Source organism: Lithobates pipiens, unplaced genomic scaffold (genome assembly GCF_037356315.1).
Source record: "Lithobates pipiens isolate NorthernLeopardFrog02 unplaced genomic scaffold, aLitPip1_a1.2 Scaffold_35, whole genome shotgun sequence".
Lineage (NCBI taxonomy): Eukaryota > Metazoa > Chordata > Amphibia > Anura > Ranidae > Lithobates > Lithobates pipiens.
In genome coordinates this window covers 10287553-10309588 of record NW_027507811.1, presented here as the reverse complement: position 1 = coordinate 10309588, position 22036 = coordinate 10287553, and the positions used below count along the sequence as shown (strand labels likewise).

General features: G+C 42.6%; 1 protein-coding gene across 1 annotated transcript; it reads right to left on the bottom strand.

The window, feature by feature from the left end:
• Window positions 1-1424: 1424 nt before the first annotated feature.
• Window positions 1425-19549, bottom strand: LOC143955823 (uncharacterized). The gene is made up of 8 exons (XM_077465942.1): window positions 19483-19549; window positions 17848-17971; window positions 17634-17731; window positions 17341-17553; window positions 17050-17185; window positions 14469-14726; window positions 6327-6472; window positions 1425-1795 (listed from the first exon to the last, which is right to left on the bottom strand). The coding sequence occupies exons 2-8, from the start codon at window positions 17930-17932 to the stop codon at window positions 1598-1600; spliced, it is 1134 nt and encodes a 377-aa protein (XP_077322068.1). The 5' UTR covers window positions 17933-17971; window positions 19483-19549; the 3' UTR covers window positions 1425-1597.
• Window positions 19550-22036: the final 2487 nt, after the last annotated feature.

Sequence of the window (22036 nt, the reverse complement as noted above, 5' to 3'; positions counted from 1 at the left end):
AGTGGTAGAGGACCGGAGTGGTAGAAGACTGAAGTGGCAGAAGAGTGGAGTGGTAGAGGAATGGAGTGGTAAGAGGACTTGAGTTGTAGAGGACCGGAGTGGTAGAAGACTGAAGTGGCAGAAGAGTGGAGTGGTAGAGGACCGGAGTGGTAGAGGGCTGGATTGGTAAGAGGACTTGAGTGGTAAGAGGACTTGAGTGGTAAGAGGACCAGAGTGGTAGAAGACTGAAGTGGCAGAAGAGTGGAGTGGTAGAGGACTGGAGTGGTAGAAGACTGGAGTGGTAAGAGGACATGAGTGGTAAGAGGACTTGAGTTGTAGAGGACCGGAGTGGTAGAAGACTGAAGTGGCAGAAGAGTGGAGTGGTAGAGGACCGGAGTGGTAGAGGACTTGAGTGGTAAGAGGACTTGAGTGGTAAGAGGACTTGAGTTGTAGAGGACCGGAGTGGTAGAAGACTGAAGTGGCAGAAGAGTGGAGTGGTAGAGGACTGGAGTGGTAGAAGACTGGAGTGGTAGAAGACTGGAGTGGTGGAAGACTGGAGTGGTAAGAGGACTTGAGTGGTAGAGGACCAGAGTGGTAGAAGGCTGAAGTTGCCGAAGAGTGGAGTGGTAGAGGACTGGAGTGGTAGAGGACTGGAGTGGTAAGAGGACTTGAGTGGTAGAGGACCGGAGTGGTAGAAGACTGAAGTGGCAGAAGAGTGGAGTGGTAGAGGAATGGAGTGGTAAGAGGACTTGAGTTGTAGAGGACCGGAGTGGTAGAAGACTGAAGTGGCAGAAGAGTGGAGTGGTAGAGGACTAGAGTGGTAGAAGACTGGAGTGGTAGAAGACTGGAGTGGTAGAGGGCTGTATTGGTAAGAGGACTTGAGTGGTACGAGGACCGGAGTGGTAGAAGACTGAAGTGGCAGAAGAGTGGAGTGGCTACCGGAGTGGAGGATGACCGGAGTGGTAGAGGACTGGAGTGGAGGATGACTGGACTGGTAGATGACCGGACTGGTAGAGGACTGGAGTGGAGGATGACTGGACTGGTAAATGACCAGAGTGGTAGATGACCGGAGTGGTAGAGGAATGGAGTGGAGGATGACTGGAGTGGAGGATGACTGGACTGGTAAATGACCGGAGTGGTAGATGACCGGAGTGGTAGAGGAATGGAGTGGAGGATGACTGGAGTGGAGGATGACTGGACTGGTAAATGACCGGAGTGGTAGATGACCGGAGTGGTAGAGGACTGGAGTGGAGGATGACTGGACTGGTAGATGACCGGACTGGTAGAGGACTGGTGTGGAGGATGACTGGAGTGGTAGAGGACACAACACCCCCCACCTTTGATATTCCACCTTTACGTAAAACATACATGGAAAAAGATCCTCATGTCTTTGTCTAAGCTTAGAAGTCCAAACATAAATTGACATACACAATATTTTTTTTAAATAAAATATTTATAAAACAAATTGACATTTACAAGCAATGTACCGCTCCAACGTACGCTGAGAATGTACAATATATAACAGAGAGTGATGGGACAGAGACAAGCCTACGGCAAGAAGAAGTTCCCGTCCGTAGGCCTGAGAAGTGCAACTAGACGGCGGGGTTTCCTCGGCTCGTCATGAGTGTTTTTTCTTGATCTCCAGCATGATTTGTTTCAGTTCGTCGATATTTTTATCTATAGCGTCCAGTCTCTTTACTAGCTGGGAGTATTTTTGGTCGCAGTGACAATGACACGTACAAGGTGGCTCGTTGTGGTGGTTCTGGCCTTCAGCTTGGGAATCGGGATCTGGAATTAGAAATTCATTTTCTTCTCTCTGTAACACCAAAAAAAAAAAATGTTACGATTTTAGCGAAAACTTGCCAACCAACCGGTATCTTTCACAAGCTTCTTGTAGAAGAAAATGTATACGCCATTTTTATTTATTTTTTCATTAACTTTACCAGTCTAGTTTTTTTTTTTTTTTAATTAACATGAACTTTTTATAATTAACATATTATTGTTTCCATAAAATAAAAAGTCTTAAAAGTCTTAAAATAAAAATTTACTACATTAAAAGTCAGATCATCTTCCTTGCCATTAAAAGTCTGTACAGGTTACCAGTTTAGCGTTACAAAGGAGGTCTGGTCCTTGAATTTCTGCACTTACTGTGACATTCACGGCGCTAGTTCACATGTCTGGTGCAAGACCAATGTGCGCATTGTATCTCATGTATCGGGTAGCCTCTGATGTGATGGAGGGCCCGATTCATGAAATGAAGCAGGCTTCTGACGTGAAGGGGGGACGGGGGGTCCTCTAATGTGCTGGGGGACCTCTGATGTGATAGGAGGAACTCTGATGTGAGGGGGGTACCTCTGATGTGATAAGAGGAACTCCCATGAGATAGAAGGGACTCTGATGTGTTAAGAGGACCACTGACATGAAGGGGGGTACTCTGCTGTGAAGGGGGACCTCTGATGAGATAGGAGGATTTCTAATGCAATGGAGGACATCTGGTGTGAAGGTGGACTGCTGACGTGATAGGATGACCTCCGATGTGATGGGAGATCTCTGATGTGATGGGAGATCTCTGATCTGTGATGGAGGGCCTCTGGTGTGAAGCAGGACATCTGATGTCATGGGTAGACCTCTGAGGTGATTGGGGGACCTCTGAAGTGATAGGAATATCTCTGATATGATAGGGGGATCTCTGATGTGAAGGGGGACCTTTGTTGTGATAGGAGGACCTCTGATGTGATAGGAAGACCTCTGATGTGATAGGGGGGATCTCTGATGTGAAGGGGGGACCTCTAATGTGAATGGGGGACCTCTAAAATGATAGTAGGACCTCTGATGTGATAGGAGGATTTCTGATGTCAAGGGGGGACCTCCGATGTGATAGGAGGATCTCTGATGTCAAGGGAGACCTCCGATGTGACAGCAGGACCAGTGAAGTGATAGGAGGACCTGTGACGTGAATGGGGGGATCTCTGATGTGAAGGGGGCCTTCTGATGTTATAGCAGGACCAGTGACGTGATATGAGGTCCTGTGACGTGAAGGGGGGTCTCTGATGTGGTAGGAGGACCTCTGATCTGAAGTGGGACCTCTGATGTGATAGGAGGACCTCTGATGTGAAGGGGGGACCTCCGATGTGATAGCAGGACCAGTGACGTGATAGGAGGACCTGTGACGTGAATGGGGGGATCTCTGATGTGAAGGGGGGACCTCCAATGTGATAGGAAGATCTCTGATGTGAAGGGGGGCCTCCGATGTGATAGGGGGATCTCTAATGTGAAGGGGGGGCCTCCGATGTGATAGGAGGACCTGTGATGTGATAGAAGGACCTGTGACGTGAAGGGGGATCTCTGATGTGGTAGGAGGACCTCTGATGTAATGGGGGAACCTCTGATGAAAAGGTGGATCTCTGATGTTATTGGGGGACCTCTGATGTGATGGTGGACCTCTGATGTGATGGGATGGGAGAACCTCTAATGTGATAAGAGGACCTCTGATGTGATGGGAGGACCTCTGATATGATAGCAGGACCTGTGACATGATAGGAGGACCTTTAACATGAAGGGGGGATCTCTCATGTGATAGGAGGACCTCTGATGTGATGAGAGGACCTCAGATGCAAAGGAGGACCTCTGATGTGATTGAAGGACCTCTGATGTGAAGGTTGACTTTTGATGTGACAGGAGGACCTCTGATGTGATAAGAGAGCTTTTGATGTGATTGGAGAACCTCTAATGTGATAAGAGGACCTCTGATGTGATCGTAGGACCTCTGGTGTGATATGGGACCTCTGATGTGATAGGAGGACCTCTGATGTGAAGGTGAACCTCTGATGTTATAGAAGGACCTCTGATGTGATAGGAGGCACTCTGATGTGATAGAAGGACCTCTGATGTGATAGGAGGACCTCTGATGTGAAGGTGGACCTCTGATGTGATAGAAGGACCTCTGATGTGATAGGAGGGCCTCTGATGTGAAGGAGAACTTCTGATGTCATGGGTGGACCCCTGAGGTAATTGAGGGACCTCTGATGTGATAGGAAGACCTCTGATGTGATAGGGGATCTCTTATGTGAAGGGGAGACCTGATGTGATAGGAGGACCTCCAATGTGATAGGAGGACCTGTGACGTGAAGGGGGATCTCTGATGTTATAGGATGACCTCTGATGTAATGGGGGAACCTCTGATGAAAAGGTGGATCTCTGATGTGATTCGGGGATCTCTGATGTGATTGGAGGACCTCTGAAGTGATAGGAGCACCTCTGATGTGATAGGAGGACCTGTGACGGGATAGGAGGACCTCTGATGTAAGGGAGGACGTCTGATGTGATTGGAGGCCCTGTGATGTGTAGGTGGACCTCTGATGTGATAAGAGGAGCTTTGATGTGATAGCAGGACCTCTAATGTGAAGAGGGCCTCTGATGTGAAGAGGGCCTCTGATGTGATGGATGGACCTCTAATGTGATGGGAGGACCTCTGATGTGATAGGAGGTCCTCTGATATAATTGGGGGACCTCTGATGTGATAGGAGCACCTCTAATGTGAATGGGGCCTCTGATGTGATGAATGGACCTCTTATGTGCTAGGAGAACCTCTTATGTGATAGGAGAACCTCTTATGTGATGGGAGGACCTATGATGTGATGGGAGGTCCTCTGATATGATAGGAGTATCTCTGATGTGATGGGTGAACCTCTGATGTGATGGGTGAACCTCTGATGTGATAGGAGGACCTCTGATGTGAAGGTGAACCTCTGATGTGATAGAAGGACCTCTGATGTGATAGGAGGGCCTCTGATGTGAAGGAGGACATCTGATGTCATGGGTGGATCCCTGAGGTAATTGAGGGACCTCTGATGTGATAGGAAGACCTCTGATGTTATAGGGGGATCTCTTTTGTGAAGGGGAGACCTCTGATGTGATTGGAGGACCTCCGATGTGATAGGAGGACCTGTGACGTGAAGGGGGATCTCTGATGTTATAGGATGACCTCTGATGTAATGGGGGAACCTCTAATGAAAAGGTGGATCTCTGATGTGATTGGGGGATCTCTGATGTGATTGGAGGACCTCTGAAGTGATAGGAGCACCTCTGATGTGATGGGAGAACCCCTGATGTGATGGGAGTACCTCTGGTGTGATAGAAGGAACTCTGATGTGATCGGAGGACCTCTGGTGTAATAGGGGACCTCTAATGTGATCTGGGGACCTCTGGTGTGATAGAAGGACCTCTGATGTGATAGGAGGACCTCTGATGTGAAGGTGAATCTCTGTCCTAATAGAAGGACCTCTGATGTGATAGGAGTCCTCTGATTTGAAGGAATCCTCTGATGTCAATGAGGACATCTGATGTGATTGGGGGACCTCTGATGTGATAGGAGCACCTCTAATATGAATGGGGCCTCTGATGTGATGAATGGACCTCTTATGTGCTAGGAGAACCTCTTATGTGATGAGAGGACCTCTGATGTGATGGGAGGTCCTCTGATATGATAGGAGGATCTCTGATGTGATGGGTGGACCTCTGATGTGATGGGAGGGCCTTGGATTTCATGGGAAGACCTCTGATGTTATTAGGGGACCTGTGACGTGATATGAGGACCTCTAACATGAAGGTGGGATCTCTGATGTGACGGAGGACTTCTGATGTGATGGGAGGACCTCTGGTATAATAGGGGACCTCTAATGTGATCTGGGGACCTCTGGTGTGATAGGAGAACCTCTGATGTGATAGAAGGACCTCTGATGTGATAAGAGGACCTTTGATGTGATAAGAGGATCTCCAATGTGAAGGGGGGCCTCCGATGTGATGGGAGAACCTCTAATGTGATAGGAGTACCTCTGATGTGATGGGAGTACCTCTGATATGATAGAAGGATCTCTGATGTGATCGGAGGACCTCTGGTATAATAGGGGACCTCTAATGTGATCTGGGGACCTCTGGTGTGATAGGAGAACCTCTGATGTGATAGAAGGACCTCTGATGTGATAAGAGGACCTTTGATGTGATAAGAGGATCTCCAATGTGAAGGGGGGACCTCTGCTGTGATAGGAGGAACTCTGATGTGATAGGGGAGTTTCTGATGTAATAGGAGGACCTCTGACATGAAGGGGGTACTCTGTTGTGTAGGGGGACCTCTAATGTGATGGGAGGACCTCTGGTGTGATCAGAAGACCCCTGGCCTGATAGGAGGACCTCTGGTTTGATCAGAGGACCTCTGATATTACAGGGGGCTTCTGATATCAAGGGGGGCTTCTGATGTGAAGCTATTTCCGCAAATTGAATGAGTAACATTATAGGCAGCTGCCCCTTCCTCTTATACTTTTCAGGAATAATTCCCCACAACATCTTACCTTTCCTCTTTCCTCTTCGGTTGGGGGTGGGGAGTTCTCTCTGGATTCTGGCTGGGGTGCATCACTTTCCTCGGGGTTATCAAACTGAAGAAGGAATTCTTGCTCGGAGTCATTGCCCCCCTCGTATGCGTTCTCCAATTCAGCTGCTGGGGGCAACGCAAAAATGGTATAGATGTAAAAAAGAATGTTTGACGTGGACGTCAGTCCTATATTGATAGGATCGAAGATCAAATATGGAATTTCTACATTCCCCATTAAGCTTGTGTAGAGAGTAAGGACTCTGGGGGCATTAAAAAAATTCAGGTTGAATGTTTTCCATTGATTTAAAGCTGAAAATACCACAATAGGCCACTGGATGGCGCTAAGGACCATAGGATTGCTTGTGATCTGGCCTCTAGATGGCACTCAAGTTTTCACAGGATTTACTTAGTGCCATCTAGTGGCCCAATGGAGTATTTTCCATTTGAAATCAAGATGAAACATTCAAACATCACAGGAAATACCCTAATAGCATTCGATTTTTGCCCCTATTTGAGTATATTTTGAGTGTGTTTCTAGGCATTAAAATGCATTCCTTATTGAAGTCAACTGGGGCAAAAGATACACTAATCCATCCCCAAAGAAGCTCATGTGCTTTAATGAGGGATAAGGTTCAGCCCCAAAATTATGGTTTAATTTTAAATAAAAGATACTTTTTTGGAAAGACAAAACACTGCGCTATTCTAATATGTAAACAATGTACAGACAGCAGCTAACACAACATCAAGGTATAAAAATGTGACATAGTAAATATTATAGAAAAGTGTAGCGCTTTTTTAGAAAATTATGGCATATTTAATGCCAGTATAACAGGTGCATGTATTCAATAAACAATATCAATGTGAACTAATACGCACACCATGCAAACTTTGCTATATGCAATTATAAAGCAGAAAGCAAATATCCAAAAATGGAAGAGTGAAAATTATAAAAAGAATGTGAAACAGGTAGAAAAAGTCTCTGAAATGTCCGTGTATGACACAATTATGTGTAAACGAACCTACACCTCCTCCATAGAAAGACCGTGCAGTCACCACGTGAGATCCCTCCACCAAACGAAATGGACGCTTACCAGACTTAATAGATCCTACTCAAATTTATATTTGGAGGATCGCATAAGCTTGTAGATATATGTAAACTCCTTCGGTGTTGCGCTTTTCTGGAGGGATTTCAAGTATGGCCATTTCGTTCACAAAGATGACATGTCTCCACCCATATAAATCCGCATGGATAATTGAGCATATATAAAGAGAAGCAGGGACCACAATAGTGTAATTCCGTTTTTTTCCGTAAAAATAGATTAATAAAAACGTATTAAACTCACATGTATACAAAGGATTTAAGCGCTTTTCGATATAAAATCAGGCTGCAGTGAAGTCCCGACGCGTTTCGTCCTGAACAGACGTCATCTGAGGTACCCCAGATGAGTTTTTATTAAATTATTTTTACGGAAAAAAACGGAATTACACTATTGTGGTCCCTGCTTCTCTTTATATATGCTCAATTATCCATGCGGATTTATATGGGTGGAGACATGTCATCTTTGTGAACGAAATAGCCATACTTGAAATCCCTCCAGAAAAGTGCAACACCGAAGGAGTTTACATATATGTCTACAAGCTTATGCGATCCTCCAAATATAAATTTGAGTAGGATCCATTAAGTCTGGTAAGCGTCCATTTCGTTTGGTGGAGGGATCTCACGTGGTGACTGCACGGTCTTTCTATGGAGGAGGTGTAGGATCGTTTACACATAATTGTGTCATACACGGACATTTCAGAGACTTTTTCTACCTGTTTCACATTCTTTTTATAATTTTCACTCTTCCATTTTTGGATATTTGCTTTCTGCTTTATAATTGCATATAGCAAAGTTTGCATGGTGTGCGTATTAGTTCACATTGATATTGTTTATTGAATACATGCACCTGTTATACTGGCATTAAATATGCCATAATTTTCTAAAAAAGCGCTACACTTTTCTATAATATTTAATTTTAAATAAAGAATTCATTTTAATGAAGCATTTATTTAATTTAAAATAAAAAATAAAATGTTACGTTCATTTTTTTTTTATGGAGCATTATTAAAGTGGTGTTGCCACCAAAAAATTAAAAGTGCTTAAAATTCGTAAAAAAAAAAAAAATAAAAAAAATAATTGGCAAAAAAAAAAATTTTTACTCACCTCTAAATACCGGTTGCTAGGGGGTCCCTCGTAATCTGCCTTCCTCATTGCCCAGGCTGGTGACATCACTTCCCCTCGCGCCGCACATTCACCTGGGACCTGTCATGTGTCCCAGGTGACTGTACGGCGTATCACGGCGCCCTGCGCCGCTCGCGCATGCGCAGTGGGTGCCCGGCTGTGAAGCCACAGCCGGGTGCCCACAGTATGCATGACGGCCCCGCTAGCGGAGTGGGGAGCGAGGGGGGGGGGCTTCGTTCCCCCGCATCGCTGGACCCTGGGGCAGGTAAGTGTCCGATTATTAAAAGCCAGCAGCTGCAGTATTTGTAGCTGCTGACTTTTAATTTTTTTTTTTTAGGGGGTACCCCACTTTAACATTTTAAATAATAAAAAAAAAAAGGTTTACCGTAATTTTTCTGGTGGAGAATGCGGGCCAAGCGAGAGGGTTTACCATAATTTTAAACTAATATAATTTTAATGAAGCATTAATCTCATTTAAAATGTTAAAAAACCAAGTTATAAGTGTAATCTAATTTTAAATGAAAAAAAAAATCAAATTTTTATTTTAAAGTGGGTATAAAGGCTGACGTTTTTTTTGTTTGCATTCTATGCAGGAAGGTTAAAAAAAAACCTTCTGTGTGCTGCTCCTTCCATGAACGGCACGTTTGAGATCTCCCCGGAGTGGCTCAATGATATTGAGGTCAGGAGACTGAGGTGGCCACTCCAGAACCTTCACTTTATTCTGCTGTAGCCAATGACCGGTCGACTTGGCCTTGTGTTTTTGGATCATTGTCATGTTGGAATGTCCATGTACGGTCCCATGCGCAGCTTCCTGGCTGATGAATGCAAATGTTCCTCCAGTATTTTTTGATGCTGCATTCATCTTGCCAACAATTTTGACCAAATTTACTGTGCCTCTGTAGCTCACACATCCCCAAAAACATCAGCGATCCACCTCCGTGTTTCACAGTAGTGTAGCAGAATCTCTGACCTCTTCCAGTCTAATGGGAACCTTCAAGGCCAAAGAAAGCTGACATCCATCCTTCAATAAGTGGAGGGTTGTGAGGCATAGTGGGTGTAAAGGTGGTAAAAGTCATTGGGCGCCAGACACTTCTTGGACGTAAAAAAGATTTTATTTCTTTAGGACACCAATAACCACTTGCAGACCGGACCATTTTGCTGGTCAAAGACCAGACCACTTTTTGCGATTCGGCACTGCGTCGCTTTAACTGACAATTGCGCGGTCGTGCGACGTGGCTCCCAAACAAAATTGACGTCCTTTTTTTCCCACAAATAGAGCTTTCTTTTGGTGGTATTTGATCACCCCTGCGGTTTTTATTTTTTGTGCTATAAACAAAAATAGAGCGACAATTTTGAAAAAAACGCATTATTTTTTACTTTTTGTTATAATAAATATCCCCCAAAAATATATAAAAAAAAAACATTTTTTTCCCTCAGTTTAGGCCGATACGTATTCTTCTACATATTTTTGGTAAAAAAAAATCGCAATAAGCGATTGATTGGTTTGCGCAAAAGTTATAGCGTTTACAAAATAGGGATAGTTTTATGGCATTTTTATTAATAATTTTTTTCTTTACTAGTAATGGCGGCGATCAGCGATTTTTATTGTGACTGCGACATTGTGAGGGACCCATCGGACATTTTTGACACATTTTTGGGACCATTGTCATTTATACAGTAATCACTGCTATATAAATGCAGTGATTCCTGTGTAAATGACACTGGCAGTGAAAGGGTTAACCAGTGGGTGGCAGTGTAGGGGTTAAGTGTTCCTAGGGGTGTGTTTCTAACTGTGGGGGGGTTGGGCTTTCATTTAGTGAACACTGATCTCTGCTCCAATCACATGGAGCAGAGATCAGCGTCACTAGTTGCTAGGCAGAATGGAGAAATGTTGTTTACACAGCATTTCCTCCATTCGGCCGCTCCGTGAGACGATCGTGGGGATGCCCGCGGCAATCGAGTCCGCGGGTCCCGCGACCGGACTCACGGGGGTCCCGACCAGCGCGGGAGCGCGCCGCCGGCGGCGCGCTCCCGATGGCAGGGCGGCATTGAATATTGGACGTACCTGTACGCCAATATGCCTGCCCGTGCCATTCTGTCGACGTACATCGTCGTGCGCTGGTCGGGAAGTGGTTAAGTAGTTGCAATTTCAAATGGCAGACTCCGAGACTTCAATAGAAGGACAGCTGTTCAGGGAAAGGCCCAAGCAAGGCGCCACTTCTGCACGTGCAGGATTGCGGTCTCCTATGGTAACAGTGCTTAAACAGTTCCTAACAGTTCTCTCAGCTTCACTACAACTTCTTCTTGTAGTTCTTCAGCCCCTTGAGCGCCTCGTCTCTCACTGGACCCTCTGATTCACTAACTCTGAATCCCGTGAGCTCCTCAAGGCTTCTGCGGTTGTATCTCCCTCAAGCGTCACCCACGCTTCCCTGCCGGGTCCCTAGCTTGGCACTTCGGATACCTTCAATCTTCACCCCTGCTGACCAGCTCGGTCCCTGGCTTGACACACAAGGCTGCTCTGCAGGCGTCACCTCCGCTGGTTGGGTCCCTGGCTTGATCACCGCCTGAAGTTTCAAGATTCTCCACAGTGCCCGTTCGGTGAAAAATACTGCTCCGGTACCTGCTCCAGTTACTCACTGTGGTCCCTTCTAAAGGCGATTGGTCCCTTTGTGGCGACAGCTTCCCTTCTTCCTCCGACCACGACAGGTTCTCCGGCCGGCAGAACCATCACTTTTTGGTTGGACTGCAATCCGCAGTCCCAACCCTGCTCTGCCCTCTTACTTCTGGATAGGCCCTCACACAGCCTGGCAGCCTGATGCCCCCGGGATAGGCCCAATCTCCAGCCTAGCAGCCCGGGGCTTACGACACCCAGATGGTGGTCCAGGTGGCACAAATGAACCCGGATCACCTGACCTCTCCTGAATATATAGGCTCTCCCAGCAGGCCAAGGGATTCAACAAAATCCCGGCCCATTGGCTGAGATACCCCATTTACCAAAAACCTGACCTTGAGTTGTCCTTCTCAATCTAATACCTCCAAGTGCCCGGCCACCTGGTGGTAGAAGAAGAAAGTACAACCAGGCCAAACTGAGGGAGAAGTCAATGGATCCCTAGTAAATAACTACGGTAGCTATTCCTGACAAGGAATTTGGTGAGGAGCTCCCTGACTAAACCCCCAGGGCGCTACAGTAGGAATGGTGGACCTTTCATCATAGACGTTGTTGACTCCTCTCCATTTTTATTGTTTATGGTTGTGGCCAAAAAGCAAAATTTTGGTCTCATCACTCCAAATGACTTTGTGGCAGAAGGTTTGAGGCCCATCTCTGTGCTGTTTGGCATATTTTAAGCGGGATACTTTGTGGCATTTGTGTAGTAATGGCATTCTTGTGGCGACTCAACCATGCAGCCCATCTTTCTTCAAGGGCCTCCTTATTGTGCCTCTTGAAACGGGCACACCACATGTTTTCAGAGAGTCCCGTATTTCACCTGAAGTTATTTGTGGGGTTTTTCTTTGCATCCCGAACAATTTATCTAGCAGTTGTGGCTGAAATTTTAGTTGGTCTACCTGACCGTGGTTTGGTTTCAACAGAACCCCTCATTTTCCACTTCTCGCTTGGAGTTTGAACGCTGCTGATTGGCATTCACAATTCCTTAGATATCTTTTTATATCCCTTTCATGTTTTATACAGTTCGACTACATTTTCCCGCAGATCCTTTGACAATTAGTTTGCTTTCCCCATGACTCAGAATCCAGAAACGTCAGTGCAGCACTGGATGATGGATGCAAGGGTCTGTCAGGAGTCCAGAAACTCGTTGACGATTTATACACACACACTAATAACAAGAGAGGATGTTGACCTTTAATAGCCATTTAAACCCCTTTGTGTCGGGGTATGTAAACTTTTGATCAGGGTCATTTGGGTAGTTTCTGTTGCCATTATTATTTAAAAAAAAGTAAACACAGTTGATTGATAATAAATGGCTTCAGCCAAACACTAACCATGAGTGAAAGAAATGTTTTTGTGTTATCATTCATATTCTCAGAAAAATGGCCAAGAACAATTCTGCCAGGGTGTGTAAACTTATGAGCACAACTGTATATCACTTTAAATAATTTTAATTAATTTAATTTTAAATAAAATGATCAATTTTAATTTTAAATAAAAAATTGTAATTAAGCATTAACCTAATTTTAACTAAAAAATTTAATTTTTCATTTTAAATCAATTATTTTAATGAAGCATCCATTAAAGCTTAAATCAAAATATATTGTTTAATTTTAAATAAATAATTTTAATGACACGTTCATTGAATTTTAAATAAAAATGTATGTTTTAATTTTAAATAAATAATTTTAACTCATTTAATTTTAAATAAGAATATCAGTTTTCATTTTAAATAAATCATTTTAATTAAGCATTGATCTAATTTTAAATAAAAATGTAAGTTTTCATTTTAAATCAATTATTTTAATGAGGCATCCATTGCATTTTAAATAAAAAATATCAGTTTTAATTTTAAATAAATAATTTTAATTAAGCATTGATCTAATTTTAAATAAAAATTTAAGTTTTCATTTTAAATCAATTATTTTAATGAAGCATCCATTGCATTTTAAATAAAAACATCAGTTTTCATGTTAAATAAATCCTTTTAACGACGCATATATTGAATTTTAAATAAAATATATGTTTTGATTTTAAATAAATTATTTTAACTCATTTAATTTTAAATAAAAATATCAGTTTTGATTTTAAATAAATAATTTTAATTAAGCAATGATCTAATTTTAAATAAAAATGTAAGTTTTCATTTTAAATCAATTATTTTAATAAGGCATCCATTGCATTTTAAATAAAAAATATCAGTTTTAATTTTAAATAAATAATTTTAATTAAGCATTGATCTAATTTTAAATAAAATTTAAGTTTTCATTTTAAATCAATTATTTTAATGAAGCATCCATTGCATTTTAAATAAAAACATCAGTTTTCATGTTAAATAAATCCTTTTAACGACGCATATATTGAATTTTAAATAAAATATATGTTTTCATTTTAAATAAATTATTTTAACTCATTTAATTTTAAATAAAAATATCAGTTTTAATTTTAATTAAATAATTTTAATCAAGCAATGATCTAATTTTAAATAAAAATGTAAGTTTTCATTTTAAATCAATTATTTTAATGAGGCATCCATTGCATTTTAAATAAAAAATATCAGTTTTAATTTTAAATAAATAATTTTAATTAAGCATTGATCTAATTTTAAATAAAAATGTAAGTTTTCATTTTAAATCAATTATTTTAATGAAGCATCCATTGCATTTTAAATAAAAAATATCAGTTTTCATTTTAAATAAATAATTCTAACTAAGCATTAATCTAATTTTAAATAAAAATTTAAGTTTTCATTTTAAATCAATTATTTTAATGAAGCATCCATTGCATTTTAAATAAAAACATCAGTTTTCATTTTAAATAAATAATTTTAATTAAGCATTAATCTACTTTTAAATACAAATTTAAGTTTTCATTTTAAAACAATTATTTTAATGAGGTATCCATTGCATTTTAAATAAAAATATCAGTTTTCATTTTAACTAAATCATTTTAATTAAGCGTTGATCTAATTTTAAATAAAAATTTAAGTTTTAATTTTAAATCAATTATTTTAATGAAGCATCCATTGCATTTTAAATAAAAAATATCAGTTTTCATTTTAAATAAATCCTTTTAATGACGCATTCATTGAATTTGAAATAAAAATATATGTTTTAATTTGAAATAAATCAATTTAATGAAGCATTCGATGAATTTTAAATAAATAAAAAAAAAAAAAGTGTTTTAATGAAGCAAATATAAGCATAATGGAAAAATCGATTTGAAAAGGTACTCACATCTTTGAAGCCGTCGTCGAATCCTTCGGAGGGTTAGAGGCTCGCGGACTTTTAGGTCCGAATATCGCTTTTGGATTTCTCGCTTGGTCCTGCTTTTCCCACAGATTTTGAGCAGCCGGTTCGAGAGCTCGGTCATGATTTGGCTTTTTTTTTTGTAAACGTTTGGAGGAGCGACATCATCGTATCCTTGCTCGTCAAGGTATCGCACCATTTCAATTAGCTCCTCTAGGCTGAAGGCCTCTCTCCTCTGCATCCTATCTACAAAAAACAAAACAAAACAATGATATTTTCTACATCAGCTCTGGCGAGCTTCCAAATTGAATTTTCCAAAGATTCCAAATCAGCTCTGGAGAGCTTCCAGAGTTAAATTTCCAAAGGTTCGAAATCAGCTCTGGAGAGCTATCAAAGTAAAATTTCAAAAGGTTCCAAATCAGCTCTGGAGAGCTATCAAATTGAAATTTCCAAAGATTCCAAATCATCTCTGGAGAGCTTCCAAATTGAAATTTCCAAAGATTCCAAATCAGCTCTGGAGAGCTTCCAGAGTTAAATTTCTAAAGATTCCAAATCAGTTCTGGAGAGCTACCAAAGTTAAATTTCAAAAGGTTCCAAATCAGCTCTGGAGAGCTTCCAAAGTTAAATTTCCAAAGGTTTGAAATCAGCTCTGGAGAGCTATCAAAGTTAAATTTCAAAAGGTTCCAAATCAGCTTTGGAGAGCTTCCAGAGTTAAATTTCCAAAGATTCCAAATCAGCTCTGGAGAGCTTCCAAATTGAAATTTCCAAAGATTCCAAATCAGCTCTGGAGAGCTTCCAAAGTTAAATTTCCAAAGATTCCAAATCAGCTCTGGAGAGCTTCCAGAGTTAAATTTCAAAAGGTTCCAAATCAGCTCTGGAGAGCTTCCAAAGTTAAATTTCCAAAGGTTCGAAATCAGCTCTGGAGAGGTTCCAAAGTTAAATTTCCAAAGGTTTGAAATCAGCTCTGGAGAGCTATCAAAGTTAAAATTCCAAAGGTTTGAAATCAGCTCTGGAGAGCTTCCAAAGTTAAATTTCCAAAGGTTCGAAATCAGCTCTGGAGAGGTTCCAAAGTTAAATTTCCAAAGGTTTGAAATCAGCTCTGGAGAGCTATCAAAGTTAAAATTCCAAAGGTTTGAAATCAGCTCTGGAGAGCTTCCAAAGTTAAATTTCCAAAGGTTTGAAATCAGCTCTGGAGAGCTTCCAAAGTTAAATTTCCAAAGATTCCAAATCAGCTCTGGAGAGCTTCCAGAGTTAAATTTCCAAAGATTCCAAATCAGCTCTGGAGAGCTTCCAAAGTTAAATTTCCAAAGGTTCGAAATCAGCTCTGGAGAGCTTCCAAAGTTAAATTTCAAAAGGTTCCAAACCAGCTCTGGAGAGCTTCCAAATTGAAATTTCCAAAGATTCCAAATCAGCTCTGGAGAGCTTCCAAATTGAAATTTCCAAAGATTCCAAATCAGCTCTGAAGAGCTTCCAAATTGAAATTTCCAAAGATTCCAAATCAGCTCTGGAGAGCTTCCAAATTTAAATTTCCAAAGATTCCAAATCAGCTCTGGAGAGCTTCCAAATTTAAATTTCTAAAGATTCCAAATCAGCTCTGGAGAGCTTCCAAAGTTAAATTTCCAAAGATTCCAAATCAGCTCTGGAGATCTACCAAAGTTAAATTTCCAAAGATTCCAAATCAGCTCTGGAGAGCTTCCAAATTGAAATTTCCAAAGATTCCAAATCATCTCTGGAGAGCTTCCAAAGTTAAATTTCCAAAGGTTCCAAATGAGCTCTGGAGAGCTTCCAAAGTTAAAGGGGTTGTAAAGGTTAATTTTTTATTTTCTACATAGGTTCCTTTAAGCTAGTGCATTGTTGGTTCACTTACCTTTTCCTTTGTTTTCCCTTCTAAATGTTTTTTTTCTTTGTCTGAATATCTCACTTCCTGTTTCTCCTCAGTGAACTTGACACCATCATCCGAGTGGTGGTTAGTCAGCCAGAACAGCTTACTGAACAGTTTACTGAGGAGGAACAGGAAGTGAGAAATTCAGACAAAGAAAACAAAGAAAAAAAACATTTAGAAGGGAAATCGAAGGAAAAGATAAGTGAACCAACAATGCACTAGCTTAAAGGAACCTATTTAGAAAATAAAAAATGAACCTTTACAACCCCTTTAAGCCATTAGGCATTATTGATCAGTCCTCCTGGATCTGAGTTCATCACCTCACTCCCACCCCCCACCCCATGGTGACGCATCAGTTATTAGGTGCAACAAATTTGGAGATTCTTATTACGTACATATTAGAGGTGAACACATTTTTTTTCCGTAAACTAAAATAGTTTCAGCTTCAATGATCCATTGACCGTTCAAAGACCAAAAACGAAGTTACCTTGACTAGAGATACATCGTATTTTCATTTCCAGGGGACTTATTTTGAAGGAAAAGAAAATCTAATGTTCATGATGGGTATCAGTACAGAGAGGGGACCGTTATCAACCTATTGTTTGGCGATATCACTCAGCTCCCGCCCTACTCTGGACCAATCAGTGAGCAGTAACAGAGATAAGAGAAGAATATATGATGGGTCACCTGTGCTGATCTCTGTAGGAGTGTCCTCCTCTATGAATGTCCTCGTCATTCCAGCCTCCTCCGTATATTGCTGATCATCCCTCACATACGTCTCTTCTACTTCACCCTCAACTTTCATCTTCATCAGATCTTCACCCTAAACCAACAGAATGGCAGAAAATAACATCTGTAACATAGAAGTATTTATGATGTGAGATCACATAGAAAATATCATCTTGTAGAGTCCACACATCATCTCCACATGTCAGAGTGTTCAATCACTTTATGTTCCCCACCCTCAACTCCACCTACCTGATGATGGTGGGGGATGGTGTGACCTTCCTGTGTGGAATCCAGAGGACGGGGACATCTCTCTGGTGGGTTCCTGTTTCTAGGTAGCTCCAACAAAATGTCCTCGTAGAGACCCCTGTGTCTTTCAGAAAGCTCCTTCATCACACCGTAATCATCATACTCCTCTTTACGCTCTTCTTTGATAACAATATTGTAATCCCTGAGGTTTCCACTCTGAATGTATAATAAAACATTCAATGCAACAAACAAGCTTGTGTATAAATCACAACTATCAGTGATTGTTCCTCACCTACCTGATGATGGTGGGGGATGGTGTGACCTTCCTGTGTGGAATCCCGGGAATACAGAGGACGGGGACATCTCTCTGGGGGGTTCCCATTACTGGATCCATCTGTAGGAAACACACACACTGACTGAATACATTGTTTCTATGTGTTTATCAGATGATGGGGGATCTAGGTGGAGCCTCCGTACTGCTCTCTCCTTTACAATAAAGTCTCCTCTTACCCGGTGATGTGAGGGGCGGCTGATTGTCCATCATGACGTCCTTGTAGAGATCCTTGTGTCCTTCTAAATACTCCCACTCCTCCATGGAGAAATAGACAGTGACATCCTGACACCTTATAGGAACCTGACACACACAATGATACAGTCACCATCCAGACACATCCCTTGCCTGTTACTGGATAATGTCCCAGAATTCCCAGAATCCTCCTCACCTCTCCTGTCAGCAGCTCCATCATCTTCTTGGTGACTTCCAAAACCTTTTTCTTATTATAGTTTATAAATATAATATTGTGGAGCTATTTTAGAAGCAATGTTGTTTGTATCTGCTACTTGCCCTGTGTCATCACTTTTGGCCACTGTACTCATGATATGGGAAAAGCCTTTGTTTATTAATTGCCTAGATATCTGGGAGAATGGCTGCGGTTGGCACTCCTGGACAGTGTGTTCTGTCGTTCTGCTTCCATCACATCAGAGATCCACCATCACATCAGAGGTCCCCCAATCACATCAGAGATCCACCTTTTCATCAGAGGTTCCCCCATTACATCATCCTACCACATCAGAGATCCCCCTTCACGTCACAGGTCCTCCTATCACATCGGAGGTCCCCCCTTCACATTAGAGATCCCCCTAACACATCGGAGGCCCCCCCTTCACATTAGAGATCCCCCTATCACACCGGAGGCCCCCCTTCACATCAGAGATCTTCCTATCACATCGGAGGTCCCCCCTTCACATCAGAGATCCCCCCATTCACGTCACAGGTCCTCCTATCACGTCACTGGTCCTGCTATCACATCGGAGGTCCCCACTTCACTGCTTTATCCACTCTGATGAAGACCAATGTTGGATAAAGTCTTCTTCAGAAACAAACTCCTCCCGAAGTTTTGATGTCCTGGCCTCCTCCCCTCCGGCGCTCTGAGGTTTTAAGATTGATGACCTCAACCCCAATACTCTGCCCCTGTACTGTGTAGAGATTAGAGGGAGGAACTGCAGAGCTCTGTGGGGGACCAAGAGATCGGCACTCTCCAGTGATGTTGGTTCCTGAAGAGGGCTTCAGCTGGAATTGGAGCTCTGTTCAGGGACATACACATTTACTGAAAGTCTTCTTCCGAAAACAAAAACTCCTCCTGGATTGTTGGTGTCCTGATCTCCTTCTCCCTCAGTATTCTTTGGTTTTTAAGCCTGGTGACCTCAAGCCCACTAATACTAGTCCCTGTACCGAGTACTGTAGTAACAAGAAGACCAGCAAGAGGAGTCACAGAGCTCTGTGGAGGACCACAAGGTCTGCACTCCCCGGTCGTGTCGGTTTCTGAAGAAGACTTCAGTCGGTATCGGAGCTCCGTTCAGAGGTAAGAATTTACCTTTACGGGGAAAACTTTTATTTGGGATTGACCTTTGGTCAAACTTTTCTTGTATCCTAGTATTTTTAGCTCAATAAGAGAAAAAGTCTGAAGTCTGATAAAAAAAAAGCGAGAGCTAAATAAACATTTTGGGCAGATAAATTGCATATTTATTTGTCTGTGTGTACATTAGACTGAAAATAGGGGCATTTAAAGGGGAAAGACGGACAGAGAAATTTGGTTCCCAAAAATGGCCACTGACCAGAGCTATAATAAAATAATATCTTATTACCTCCTCTGCTGCCAGTTCCTGCAATGTCTTCTCTCTACATCTTCCTATCTCACCTCTAAACCGGATCTTCCTGTCTATAGCTTTACATCACTTCCTGCCTGTACCTGACATCACTTCCTGTCTTCCATAGAGACTTCCTGTCTGGGTAGAAGTGAGATCACCGCCTCGTGGAGCTCAGAAGAACTGCAGCCCAGAGAAACGTCTCGTAGTGTGAACACGGCCTTGTGTTGTGTGTGTGTATATATACTGTATATCCTTATAGATGGGGTCATCTCCATTCCCAACAAGAGGGGTTTAAATATATTTCTGCTAATTAGCTTGTAATTCGCCATGTAGAGATCCCTAGGCAAAAGTTGCGTGAAAAGAACCCTCTATCGTGATAAAAAATGTTGCTTTGCAAGACCCGTGACACCCCTGAATCCACCCCTAGTAACCAATCAGTGATTACCCATCTCCCTCTGTTTATAAGCCAAGTTCCTGGCATTACCCCCTTTGTAGGTTATAGTTAGGGTCTATGATCGGGGTGTTGGAGAGATGAGGGAGATGTAATGATTGTTAATGGAGTTTTAGCTGTATAGGGGCATCAAAAATCGTTATGTTCTTAGATAGAGTTGGTTAGATGTGGGACAGGAATATATACCCTGGGATTCCGTTTATCTATACCAGACCCTTATCCTAGATGAGCGTCTATTATACTTGTTAATTGGGTGCATCAACATATAGATAAAAAATATGTGATAAAACATACATACAAATTCATTTTAAGAGGGAATCCAAAAAAAAAGTGAGGTCCAACTTGAGGTTTGTATGGATTGTTGGGGGAGGGGGACCCTATGCTCTTTTACTTGATTTTTACATGGGTTTCCCCCTTAAATCCATAAAGGGGAATCTCATGCAAAAATCAAGCAAAAAAAAAAAGCATAGGGTCCCCCCCTCCCAACACTCCATACCAAGACCCTTATTTGACCATGCAACCTTGATGACTAGGAACGGGAGTAGGAGCTTGCCTCCCCATCCCAAATTATACTAGGCCACATGCCCCCAACATGGGGGATACCTTGCCAGGGTTGCCTTGCCTCCCAGCAAAGCACATTGTCTCCATGTTAATGAGGACAAGGGCCTCTTCTTCTCAACCCTGGCCCGGTGGTTGTGGGGGGTCTATGGGTGGGTGGGGTTCTTATCAGAATCTGGAAGCCTTCTTTAACATCAATGGGGTCCCCAGATACCAGAATGATTATCATTTGCAAAATAAATATAAATACTAAGAAAAACACAAATTCTTTTGAGATGTACTTTAATAATAACCCCCCGGAATGTACATCCAGCATCAATCATGTCATCCAATGATTTCGATCCATGACCATCATGATGCCTGCAAAAGAAAAAAAACTGCTTCCCCCTGTACACAATGTTACCCTGATAACTGCCCGCCTGCTTCTAACAGCTTCGGCGGGTGAAAGCCTATATATACAAAGCGGTGGGGTCTCCTCAGCGAGGTCACTAATATTATATGGACATAACTATATTTGGTCAATGGTGCCACTGTGATGTGGATCTACATCGCTGGACGTGATGTACATTGTGGGACATTTTCTTTTTAACCAGTTGAGACCCGCACTATAGCCGAATGAGGGCTACAGCGCGGAACTCCTTTTTTTCCGGGACTACGTCTATTGACGTCGTCCCGTGCACGAGCGGCCTGCGCGCCCCCTGAGGGGCACGCGCGGCGCGCTCTGTGATCGGCGAGCCTATGAGACTTGCCTGATCACCGATCCGAGCAAGGGGTCGATCCCGACCCCTTATCACGTGATCAGCTGTCAGCCAATGACAGCTGATCATGTGATATAACGGAGCCGGTAATCGGCTATTATTCCTCCTCGCGCTGTCAGCGCGAGGAGAAAAAAAAAGAGCCGATCACCGGCGGCCGTGATCGGGACATCAGTCCCGATCACGGCCAGCCCTGCCAGTGCCCACCTGCCCCCTGCTTTGCCACATAAATAAAAAATGTGTCCCCCCTGTCAGTGCCACCCAGCAGTGCCCATAGTGCCACCCAGCAGTGCCCACAGTGCCACCCAACAGTGCCCACCGTGCCACCCAGCAGTGCCACCCAGCAGTGCCCACAGTGCCACCCAGCAGTGCCCACAATCTGCCTCAACAAAGGTGCTACACCCCAGTGCCACATATCCATGCCCAGCAGTGCCGCCCATCAGTGCCCAGCAGTGCCACCTATCAGAGCCACCTATCAGTGCCACCTATCAGTGCCCATCAGTGGTACCTATCAGTGCCCCTTAGTGCCACCCATCCGTGCCACCCATCTGTGCCCATCTTTGCCCATCAGTGCCGCCTTATCTGTGCCCATCGGTGCCGCCTTATCTGTGCCTATTAGTGCCGCCTTAACTATGCCTATCAGTGCCCACCAGTGCAGCCTATCAGTGCCCACCAATGCAGCACTATCAGTGCCCACCAGTGCAGCCTATCAGTGCTGCCTCATCAGCGCACTTCAATGAAGGAGAAAAATGACCTGTTTGAAAAATTTTATAACAAACAATTAAAC